Raw genomic sequence first — 12289 nt, 5'->3', positions numbered from 1 at the left:
CCCCCAATTCTCTACCTCTCTTTATATATTAGGTGATCCTTAAAATGACCACTTTAACCAAGATTTTCAATAGCTGTCCTAAAGTTTTCTGAAGTAATTTAGTGTCAAATTCTGCTTCTTATTGATGTGTGAGGTTTCCTGTGTTAAGCAAACAGTTGTGCTTAAATCTTCAAACAAATAATTGATACACCTGAATTAGACGTTTGATTTATTTTATTGAAAGAGAATATGAAGTACTATGAGATTGAGCTATTTGACTATATTGACCGCAATGGGCTTGTTTTGGGGTCCTGCTTATTTTTCTTCTTGTGAAAATAACCTAAATACTGATTTTTCAGGATAAGATATCAAAAAAGGTGAAATCTTACCGTTATATCTTTCAACGCCTTCACTGGCATAAAACCGAATGGTCTCCTCGTGTACTATACAGCTTGTATGGCACAGAAATCAAACTACATACTATTTTGGTCCGAGATAGGTTTGAGTTGTTTCCATTGTAGTTTAAAAATAAGAGACGACGATGTCTCTTTAATGCTTTAAGCACACGTGAGAGCTGTGTTTTCCATTCACTGTGCCGCGCAGTCTACCAACGCCAGCACAGGACTTGTGCTTTGCAGCCCCGCTCTGCAGTTGCAGCGATGTTAAGAGATGCTGCTTAATTCAACGTCAGATCAACTTTGATCAATATTCCCCCGCCGCTCCAATTGGAGGCGCATGTTCAGATCCGCTCCTCACTTCACCACCATCTTTGCCAGTGTGAAATAGTCCTATTTTCCTCTGGCAAAATAATTTTACCCCTCGCCCAGCTCAGTCGTTGCATCTGAAACGTCTGAAGAGGGAGGGAGGAGGAAAGAGGGACATAGCGGGATTTATATCCAGCGCAGTGTATCTGCCTTTTCCAGGTCGCTTTTAAGGAATTGAAATCAGACAGAAAATGGGACCAAACCTTCTGCAGTCTGTCTTCCTAATACTCAACGTGCTTTTTCGCGCAGCTTTGAGTGCTTTCCCCAGCAATGTCCAAATAGGTAAGTAACTCTTGTATTGAGTGCTGTGTATTAATGTTGTAGAACTTCACAACCAGCTGCGGCAAGTAGGATCGTGGAGAGCAGCTTAAATGTATTAAAATAATGAAGTTATTCCTAATTGAAGCCAATAAAGGGGGTTTACTTTAATCCCAGAGGAAAGTTGAACTGTTTACTGTTCGCGTTTCCTTTAAATACATTAAGACATTTTAATCTACATTAATAACATATCTGCTGTATTGTGAGATGGAGCGGAGATAAAACGAGGGTTATGCGGCACAGGTCGATTTAATTGCTTTTTTTTTAAATTCTGTGTAGGGGGATTGTTCGCCAGAAGTACAGATCAGGAAAATAGCGCCTTTCGATTCGGGATTTACCTTCATAACACGAACCCAAACATTTCCGAAGCTCCATTTGCTCTCACCCCACATGTCGATAACCTCGAGTCTTCCAACAGTTTCTCGGTGACCAATGCTTGTGAGTACTGTTGTGCAGTTCTCATCGCGTTTGCACTATAGCGCTGAAATTTTGGAAAAATACCTGCCTCAAAAGTTAATGAAGTCGGTCTAGGGATTACCATTACGCTGAAAAGTGATTGAAAACATCCTTCTAATTCCGCTGGTTATTTATATTACCGATCTCGTTTCATACATGTAGCAATTCATTGACCTCTACAGCTCGCTATTGCTTGATGTTGTTGAAGCCCGTGTGTATTATAAGCACATTGAGGCAATTCAGATCAATTGAGATGTTTTCCTAGCATGTGGTCATTTAATCTAAAATGACTATTAAGAATGATAAAGCGTTTATATTTGACAGAACAGGGAGGGTAATGTGTGTGTGTTTGCCTTCAGCCCAATCTATGCTAATCGCATTAGACTCTGCTAGCTTCCATAAAGACATTTCTGATGAAAAATGACTTGGCTACCATTTGCAGATTCTCTCCAGCACCTTTTTTCCCCCCCGGACTCTGCAGTTGTTGCAAGGTCCTCGCTCATTAGTAAGCAGGTCTCGAAGCACTTTGCTGCGCTATCATTTGAAAATAACCGCTGTCTGAAACTGCGCACCTTTATCCCAGATGGTCTGTGATGTGTTGTGTTAGAAATACAAACTCCGGGTTGGCAGCAATAACCTTTAGTACGGCAACGTCTGTTACATCTCTTGCCTCTTCAGACGTGTTGACCATGTCTGTTAAAAGGGAAGGTGGAGAACGGTTTCAGTGCGGAATCCAACCGATCCTCAACTGAATTTAACTCTGCACACGATCTTCGTGTCCCATTCATTCATAGAGCATTGCCGTAAGTATCCCACCAAGATGAGGCGCTGTATTTCTTCCGCGTTCCTTTCACAGGTCTCACTCAATATAGAAATCTTCAAGAGATTTTTTAAAAATATATAAACCTTTTATGTCGTAAGCGTTTGATACACGACAAATGTGCTTCGAAAATTAACAGTGCCACCGTCAATCAGTAATGAGGACTTGAAAGTTCTCCCAGGTCTTCTTGTTGGCTTTATTACCTCCACCTGCATTTTATTTCTATTGTGCAACCCAGGGCTAATACAAAAGATTTCTCATGAATTGAGATCTGAAACCTCAAGTGCCCAGGAATAGATTTTACTCCAGAGAGTGAAGGTTGAATGCGGAGGAAACGGTGGACCCCGGAGACCGTGATCACGGGCGGGAGAATTTACTGGTGAATTGACGTATTGGCGGCAGGATGGGTAGAAAGTGCTAGCGAAGTTGCTATTTAACGCCTCAATGTGGAGCTCGCCGCATCTCTCAACGCTTAGCAAGTACCAAGGTGTGAAGTACAAGAGCCCTACAATGCAAACATGTGAAACTGTTAATCGCCAACGAGAGGTGCCATTAATCACCCCCCGCCCCCAATACAGTGACGGGTCTTTGCTACTTAATACACGGTTTAAAAAAACACCGTTCCCTTCCGACCTGAAAAAGGCTGATTCCACCTTCTACTCTTCCCCCGAGTTTACCCGATTTTAAACTCCCTCCAGCTTCTGTTTTAGTCCCAAATGTTCAAGAATTCCCCCCGCTCTACTAAAATAGCGTGCATATCAATTTGAGATCGGTTCAAGCAGTAAGGTGCACCCCACACCTCTCTAAAATGGAAACGCCTGTAAAATATTTAGACTTTCGATTAAAAACAAAACTGAGCGACAGGGCAGTTTTGTTTTTTGTCTGTTCCTGCCTTCTGCGCGCCAGGAAACTTAACACAGTACTCCCAGGATTGCCAGGGAGGACATTCTGTAAACATTTGGGTAGGTGGAGGAAATGCCCGGTAGCTTGAAAATAACCCGACATGCGAAATGACAGATTATTCTTTACTTTTGCATAACTTCCTACGAAATTATAGGAAATACGACTGTTTCTCCAGATGAAGGGCACCATGGTATTCTACAAAATAGGTCGCTCCTTTAACTATCCGAAATAACGTTTACTGGAGACAATATGGGGGTTGGTTAAAGATTTTCAAATCATATTTAATAATAGAATTAAATTTAAATGCACTTAGGGATTCTGTTAGGACTACCGGTGAGTAATTTTGCACCGTTTTCAAAATAATTTAATCTCCAAATAACCGGTGGACCTTGATGAAGGACAAATTTTGTTGGGAATTGAGGGCTGACTGCGGATATTAATCACCTTGAAATGGAACCAATAAACGTGACCCAGAACGCAAGCACAACCCCCTTTGGGCTTGGTAACGTGCGTGTCCATCCGTCCATCCCGGAGCATGCTATTCCGTATACTCGTCGAGGGCAATGTGTAGCGCACACTGTTGTAAAACACATGGCAGCCGTAAACACATCTCGGAAAGTGCAATGATAATGTGTATACCGCACACACATTATTCCGATCTGAAGCTATCTCATTTTTGCATTGTTGTCCTTCTTTGGCGACAAAATTGCTCATCTGTTATTCTGTCATTTAACTAATGGTGTGAAACACAGTTCCCTGGGCTGTGCAGTTGTGTTTCTCCTTCTCCGCTGCTCAGTGGATAAGCATTCTATTGCTGCAGATCCAACTTGTCCTATTTTTGCACTTGGAAATCGTTCCTGCAACAAAACGTTTAGAAATAGAGATTTAGTATTTGTACATTCTATGGAGACCTTTGCATACAGACTCCTCTTGCACAATGAGCAGCGTTTGTGAAGATCACTTTATGATTTTGATTAATTACTTGCATGATCCTCCTTTAACTCGTATCAAGTTGTATAAATGATTACTGGTTTCCCAATTCCGATTTCCTCCCGGACCTGTAACAAGAACAGAGTGCCAGAAATAAAATTCAATTCTTAATCTGATAGTTGAAACCTAAGCATTGCACAAGGTAATTAGTGGCTAATTGGAAAATTCTCACAATTTGCATCTATTACATTCACTCTATTTATGTTTATTATTGGAATGTAATCTATCAAAGCCTAAAGGAGTCAGATGGCAGTTCCGGAAATGAAAGTACGCATTTGGCAACCACTGCAGTTACATGTAAAGACTTTCAGTCATTGCTTCTGTTGCTTATATGGAGCAATACTGGGTCATGTTTTGACAATCATTATGTTTCCCTGTCAGCACAAACTAGCCAAAAACACATCTAATCAATTGTGTGACAACTGCAGGATACCATCCATGGGGTGCGATTGCGTATTGTGTAGATCATCCTTTTTTGCATATTAAGAATAGCATTTACTGAAAAATGCTTGCAAGCCTATTAACTCCCACTCTTTGGAGTGAAACAGAATTGTTCTAGTAAATTGATGACAGTTTAGAAACACTTCATTCTTTAAAAGAATCACTCCTCTTAAACAGGATTGATTGGGTTTTCTTAACCTTAATTTTAACAGATTTCTGATGTTGACATACACCATCTAATATTTGCATTTCTTAACTTTTGGTTTACAGTCACTGAATGAAGTAAACTTTTTAACAAATGTTTGGAGCCATTTTGTGATTTCATCATGAATGCACAAGTCAATGATGTTGATACTTCCATGCTCTTTCAAATCTCTCCAGTATAATTTATGTAAATAAAGTGGTTTGTGTGCCAAAGTATGAAGATTAAAACTTTGTTTTGAACCTTAACATATCAAGCCAGTGGGGTTGATATGTTATTTATAATTAAAAAATAAGCTTGGGTCTTCTAATAATTGGGCTAGTTAGACATTAATAAATGTGTGTGCAGGTGTTACCCCTAAAGCAAATGTTCAGAACTGATGGTAATATTTCTATAGCCATTATAAACTGATTTTTGAGTGTTTTTCCTGTCTTCGGCTAGATATAATAAAAGTTAAAAGTCAAAGGTGGAAAGTTGTTGGTGGATTGTCAAGCTTTAGTTGAAAATAAGAGGAAGTGCTGAATAATTACAATGTCCATACATTGATTATGCAAATATCAGTCTAACTTTGTTCTGGTAGCTCAGTAAATAACAATTGAAGTAAAGCTTTAACATTTCAATCATTAGGTTCAGACTCTGAATAGTAATTAAACAACAAAGTATGAATCATTCAGTTAATTTCTTCAACTGTTATAATCTTCAGGTGAGAATAATGGAAAAGTGTGCAAAGAAACAAAGTGAATTTATTAGGTGAGGCTAAAAATAAACACACTTTTACAATTCAGATTTGTGGAGGCCATTAAAGTATGGATTGTATTCTGAGGAAAGGAGTTAAGTGATTGTGTGAACTCCAGCAGAGGTTGCTAGCAGTAGTGCAATTTGCCTGATGGATTTAACCTCCAAAGCAGCGATTATACCTCTTTGAGTCATTCTATTAGCAATGTCTGTGTATGTGAATTATGCTTTTCACATACACAAGTGTAAGGAATATTAGCTGGCTAGAAGCCTCTGCTGGAGTTCACCACCTTCATTTAGTTCACATTTCATTCTGAACAGAATATTGCTGGTTCTGATTGTGTAAAATAACACATTCTTCCCAACTTCAGAAATGTTAATATATGGTATATAAACCATGTCATTTCAATATTTGCATGTAATTGTGATCATAAACTCACCATGTGTTATAACAATTTCAATTCAACAGAGTGGGCGTGTGAGTAAACAGCTAGGAATTCAGCTGCTCTGTCTAGATTATGACTTCCGCTTGTATTATTTTAGATCGATTAATTAGCTTTTGCCATACGATTTCTCAGTTTACAGTCTTCTACATTGTTCCACTGAGGTATTTCCAAAAGAGTGTGGAATGGCCTTGTGATATTATATTCACCCATAAGCTGTTTGGCTGACTGAACAGCCTTTGCTGCTTCCCTCAGTGGATTTATAGTAATTAGTTGTATGTATTTTGCACAAGTTTGACAATTTGTCACAATAGTACTTCCACACAATTGACATTGAATTTACTGAAAAGCTGAACCCTGGTTTCAAAAATACCAGTAAGCCAGTTATCACCGAGCCTGTATTGCTTACAACATGGACCTCCTGTATGAGTAATGAGTGTCAGGAGGGGAAAATATCCATGCCAGAACAAATCTATAATGCTGAAGTTTTGCCTCACTGACTTAATAATTTTGTACTCTCCTTTCAACAAGCAATATATGTCACCAGCCTCCAGGCATGCTAAAAAGCATTATTACATCCAGCAACATGTCTGTAAACAGTCTGTTCTTGAAAGTAATTTATCACCCAATGAACTGAGAAGTGTTTCATTGGGATTTTTTCCAATTTTTTTAATGAATTCTGGTAGCCAAGCTTTTATTAGCTTTCAAAGCCAAGCGTGGTGAATATCACACATGCAGTCATTGATATGTCTTCATCCATATTGCCGTCACTTCACTAATGTAAAATGCCATTCTATTATTTTTCTGAACTTGAAAGTATGTCCTGTGAAGATTTATAGCAAACACCAGGCTATGAAATTCTTCAGTCTAGCTACATAATCAAAGGCACCCCAACAATTTAAATAGTAAAGCAAAAATATCTTTATCCATTTAATAAGCATTTGAAGTCTGTTTTCCATAAATGTATCTAAGTTTATTTTGATATTTTCACCATTTCTGACAGATGGATAAAGTTTTGAGTATTTTTTTGTACGTTTTTCTGCCCAACATGAAAGCTTTCCTCAGCAAGTTTATTTCTGGAAATCTTAAGCGTTACATAAAACTTAGCTGAAATGTATGTACAAAGTTTTTTATTGCAACATTATTGAAGTATGATAAGCATGAAAAGCATATACTTTTTCAAGTATATAAAGAGTAAAAGACAGGTGAGAGTAGATATAGGACCGATAGAAAATGATACTGGAGAAATTCTAATGGGAGATGAGGAGATGGCAGAGGAACTGAACAAGTATTTTGCATCAGTCTTCACTGAGGAAGACATCAGCAGTATACCGGACACTCAAGGGTGGCAGGGAAGAGAAGTGTGCGCAGTCACAATTACGACAGAGAAAGTACTCAGGAAGCTGAATAGTCTAAAGGTCGATAAATCTCCTGGACCAGATGGAATGCACCCTCGTGTTCTGAAGGAAGTAGCTGTGGAGATTGGGGAGGCATTAGCGATGATCTTTCAAAAGTCGATAGATTCTGGCATGGTTCCGGAAGACTGGAAGACTGCAAATGTCACTCCGCTATTTAAGAAGGGGGCAAGGAAGCAAAAAGGAAATTATAGACCTGTTAGCTTGACGTCGGTGGTTGGGAAGTTAGTGGATTGTCAAGGATGAGGTTACAGAGTACCTGGAGGCATATGACAAGATAGGCAGAACTCAGCATGGATTCCTTAAAGGAAAATCCTGCCTGACAAACCTATTACAATTTTTTGAGGAAATTACCAGTAGACTAGACAAGGGAGATGCAGTGGATGTTGTATATTTGGATTTTCAGAAGGCCTTTGACAAGGTGCCACACATGAGGCTGCTTAACAAGATAAGAGCCCATGGAATTACAGGAAAGTTACATACGTGGATAGAGCGTTGGCTGATTGGCAAGAAACAGAGAGTGGGAATAAAGGGATCCTATTCTGGTTGGCTGCCGGTTACCAGTGGTGTTCCACAGGGATCAGTGTTGGGGCCACTTCTTTTTACATCGTATATCAACGATTTGGATTATGGAATAGATGGCTTTGTGGCTAAGTTTGCTGACGATACGAAGATAGGTGGAGGGGCCGGTAGTGCTGAGGAAACAGAGAGTCTGCAGAGAGACTTGGGTAGATTGGAAGAATGGGCAGAGAAGTGGCAAATGAAGTACAATGTTGGAAAGTGTATGGTTATGCACTTTGGCAGAAAAAATAAACGGGCAGACTATTATTTAAATGGGGAAAGAATTCAAAGTTTTGAGAAGCAACGGGACTTGGGAGTCCTCGTACAGGATTCCCTTAAAGTTAACCTCCAGGTTGAGTCGGTAGTGAAGAAGGCGAATGCAATGTTGGCATTCATTTCTAGAGGAATAGAGTATAGGAGCAGGGATATGATGTTGAGGCTCTATAAGGCGCTGGTGAGACCTCACTTGGAGTACTGTGGGCAGTTTTGGTCTCCTTATTTAAGAAAGGATGTGCTGATGTTGGGGAGGGTACAGAGAAGATTCACTAGAATGATTCCGGGAATGAGAGGGTTAACATATGAGGAACATTTGTCCACTCTTGGACTGTATTCCTTGGAGTTTAGAAGAATGAGGGGAGACCTCATAGAAACATTTCGAATGTTAAAAGGCATGGACAGAGTGGATGTGGCAAAGTTGTTTCCCATGATGGGGGAGTCTAGTACGAGAGGGCATGACTTCAGGAATGAAGGGCGCCCTTTCAGAACAGAAATGCGAAAAAATTTTTTTAGTCAGAGGGTGGTGAATCTATGGAATTTGTTGCCACGGGCAGCAGTGGAGGCCAAGTCATTGGGTGTATTTAAGGCAGAGGTTGATAGGTATCTGAGTAGCCAGGGCATCAAAGGTTATGGTGAGAAGGCGGGGCAGTGGGACTAAATAGGATAAAATGGATCAGCTCATGATAAAATGGCGGAGCAGACTCGATGGGCCGAATGGCCTACTTCTGCTCCTTTGTCTTATGGTCTTATGATGCTCTTTATATTTTCAAATATTTTCTTTATATTTATTATGTGCCTTGTGATAAATTTTGTTTAAAAATGAGGTTTGTTATTAGTGAGCTTATCACAGTGTATTTATCAGAAAGCCTTGTATATAAAATAAAACTTACCTTACATACAATGAAATGTTTTGACATGGTAATTAACATCTCAATGAAGGCATGCGTCAGTGAAATTGACTCCATTGAAAAGGAAATACAGTTATTTATTCAGAATTTTATAAAGTGGTTGTGTAGAACTTAGTATCTAGATTGAGTATATTTTAGAGTTGGACTTACTTTGTTCATCTGGATTCTGACAGCAGATATACTGGTTAATCAGTTTTGAGCAAGTTGTGTGTGTATGTATATGTGTATACTGGTGTGTGTGTGTGTGTGTATATATAAGATTTTGTTTAACATCTCTAATGTAAGTTAATGGTTAACTGTGAAATATAACATTCATTTTTCATTTAAAATTAACAAACTAATTGCAGATCCAATTATTGAAACAGACAAAAGTATTACAGATATTTGATATCCATGGATTTATGAGGGAACAATTGTGGCAAGTTTCTTTGGTTGTAGGGCATCATTACTAAATGCATTGAATGATGCAAGGTTACGATGATGGTTCAATGGATATGAAAGTCATGTACTTTTTAAGTGTAGATTTAATGAATGTAATTATAAAGTCACGGTGACAGAAATACTCTTCAGCCCACTAATCCAATTTACTAGCACTTGGTCCACAGCCCACTATACCTGGACAGTTCTAGTGAGTTTAGAATTTATTTAAATCTTACAGCCATCCCACAATGTGAGGGAATTAAAATCATTGTGTTATGACTGTATGTAATGTACAGACATGTGAATTTAAAAATCTAATGGCTTATAGAAAGAAGATGTCCCGTAGCCTGTTGGTCCTGGCTTTACTGCTATGGTAGTGCTGGCCAGATGGAAACAGCTGAAACAGTTTATGATTGGGGTGACTGGAGACCCGATGATCTTCCAGGCCTTCTTTCTGCACCTGCTGCTATAAATGTTGTTAATGGGGGGGAAGTTCACATCCACAGATGCACTGGGCTGTCCGTACCACTCTCTGAAGCGTACAGCGATCAAGGTTGGTGCAGTTTCCATACAAGGCAGTGATACAGCCAGTCAGTATGTTCTCAATGGTGCCCCCGTAGAAGGATTTGGGGACCCATGCTGAACTGCTTCAGTCACCTGAGGTGGAAGAGATACTGTTGTGCTTTTTTTGCCACAAAGCTGGTATGTACAATCCAGGTGAGATTTTGGTGATGTGCGTACCAAGGAACTTGAAACTACTCAACCTCTCAGCTGCAGACCTATTAATGTTGATCGGGCCAAGCTTGTCTCTGTTCCTCCTGTAATCCACAATCAGCTCTTTTGTTTTTGGACAATGAGGGAGAGGTTGTTATCCTGGCACCACTGTGTCAGGGTGTCAACCTCTCCTCTGTAGGCTGTCTCATTATGACTAGAAATAAGACCAATCTAAGTTGTGTCATCTGTGAACTTGATCAGCAGATTGGAGCTGTGTGTGGCTGTACAGTCATGGATATAAAGGGGGTAGAGGAGGGGATCAGGACACAACCCTGGGGGGCACCTGTGTTGACGGTCAAATGGGCAGAGGTGAGGGAGGCCATCCTTGCCACCTGTTGGCAATCCGATAAGTCTCGGATCCAACTGCACAAGGTGGGGCGCAGGCCCAGGTCTCTGAGCATCATGTCCAGTCTAGAGGGACTTATGATGTTGAGTGCTGAATTGTAGTCCAGGAACAGCATTCTAACGTATGCATCCCTCTTCTCCAGGTGAGTGAGGACACTGCATATCCAGATGCTGCTTTAAATGCTGTAAGGTTATGTGCCTCTACTACCTTCTCAGACAGTGCATATGTGGCTTCAACCAACCTTTGTGTGGAAAAAAACATTCTTCCTGTGATTCTTGCCATATACTTAACTGCAATCTACTCTATTTATAACACTCCTAACTATGTACAGCTCTATCAAGTTCACTGCCCCTCCCCAATCTACTCCACTTCAAAGAAAACAAATCCTAATGGTGTAGTCACTCCTCATAACTGAAATGTTCCATGCTAGGTGACATTTTGATAAATCTCTGTAGCTACATCCATATTATAGCACAGTGACCGGAGCTGAATAAAATGTTCCAGCTGTTTCCTACCTAGTGGTTTATAAACTTGTACTAAGCCCTCCATGACTCCTATATCCATATCTAAGTATCAGTGTAACAAATGAACAAACAATAATTGCCCCAGCACACCCCCCCTTATGATACACTGCTGTTCACAGACATCCTGACAAAAGCCACCAGCCTCCATCCACTATCCTGTCTATGCCAATTTTGAATCTGATTTGCCAATTTGGATCTCATGCACTCTATGCTACTAGACTAGCTTTCCATGTGTGACCTTGTCAAAGGCCTTAACAGAAGTCATGCAAGACACATCATCTACATTGTCTTCATCAATACATCTAGTTACTATTTTTAAAAAGTCAATTAAAATAGTTGAACAGGATCACCCATCAACAAATCCATGCTGGCTATTCCTGATCAATCCCTGTTTTACCAAGTGTCAATTAACCCTGTCCCTTTGAATTTTTTCCCAATAATTTCTCCACTGCCTCCTGACATTAGAATTATTGGCTTATAATTACCTGTCCTATACCTGCTGCCCTTTATGATAAAGGTACCATTGTTTGCTTCTTCCAGTCATCTACACCTAATCTGTGGCAAATTTGTATGCAATATTTCTGACATTTATTTTTGAATAATAATGTGGAATCTCAATAAATGTTAATAAAGTAAGAAGATTCCCTTTATTTTTAGTTTTCCCTCTATCTATAAATCCAAAATTTCACTTTCTGCACTGATTTGGCACTGAATTTACCTGTTCTAGTTTATGTTGTGAACTCTGAATCAACAAACATCCTTTTGTCTGACCTCATGACTATAAAGCAAGAGGTTGGCTTTCAAAGTAAATTTACTATCAAAAGCATATGTCACCATATACTATCCTGAGAATCATTTTCTTGTAGGCATTCACAGTAAGTACAAAAAAACACAATAGAGTCATTGAAAAACTGCGCATAACAAAAACAGATAAATCCAATGCACAAAAGACAAGGGTGCAAATATAAAAAAAAATTGAGATACTGGGTTGTAAAGTCCTTGAAATTAAGTCCG

The 12289-nt window shown here is 39.5% G+C and overlaps 1 protein-coding gene across 1 annotated transcript in view; it reads left to right on the top strand.

The window, feature by feature from the left end:
- Positions 1–922: 922 nt before the first annotated feature.
- Positions 923–12289, top strand: part of LOC140204578 (glutamate receptor 3-like) — a 385312-nt gene continuing 373945 nt past the window's right edge. Inside the window, exons 1-2 of the mRNA XM_072271301.1 lie at positions 923–1025; positions 1341–1499. Coding sequence (XP_072127402.1) covers positions 935–1025; positions 1341–1499 — 250 coding nt within the window. The 5' untranslated portion in view covers positions 923–934. The remainder of the gene's footprint in view (positions 1026–1340; positions 1500–12289) is intronic.

Source organism: Mobula birostris, chromosome 10 (assembly GCF_030028105.1).
Source record: "Mobula birostris isolate sMobBir1 chromosome 10, sMobBir1.hap1, whole genome shotgun sequence".
Taxonomy (NCBI): Eukaryota; Metazoa; Chordata; class Chondrichthyes; order Myliobatiformes; family Myliobatidae; genus Mobula; species Mobula birostris.
This window is presented reverse-complemented; position numbering and strand designations above follow the sequence as displayed.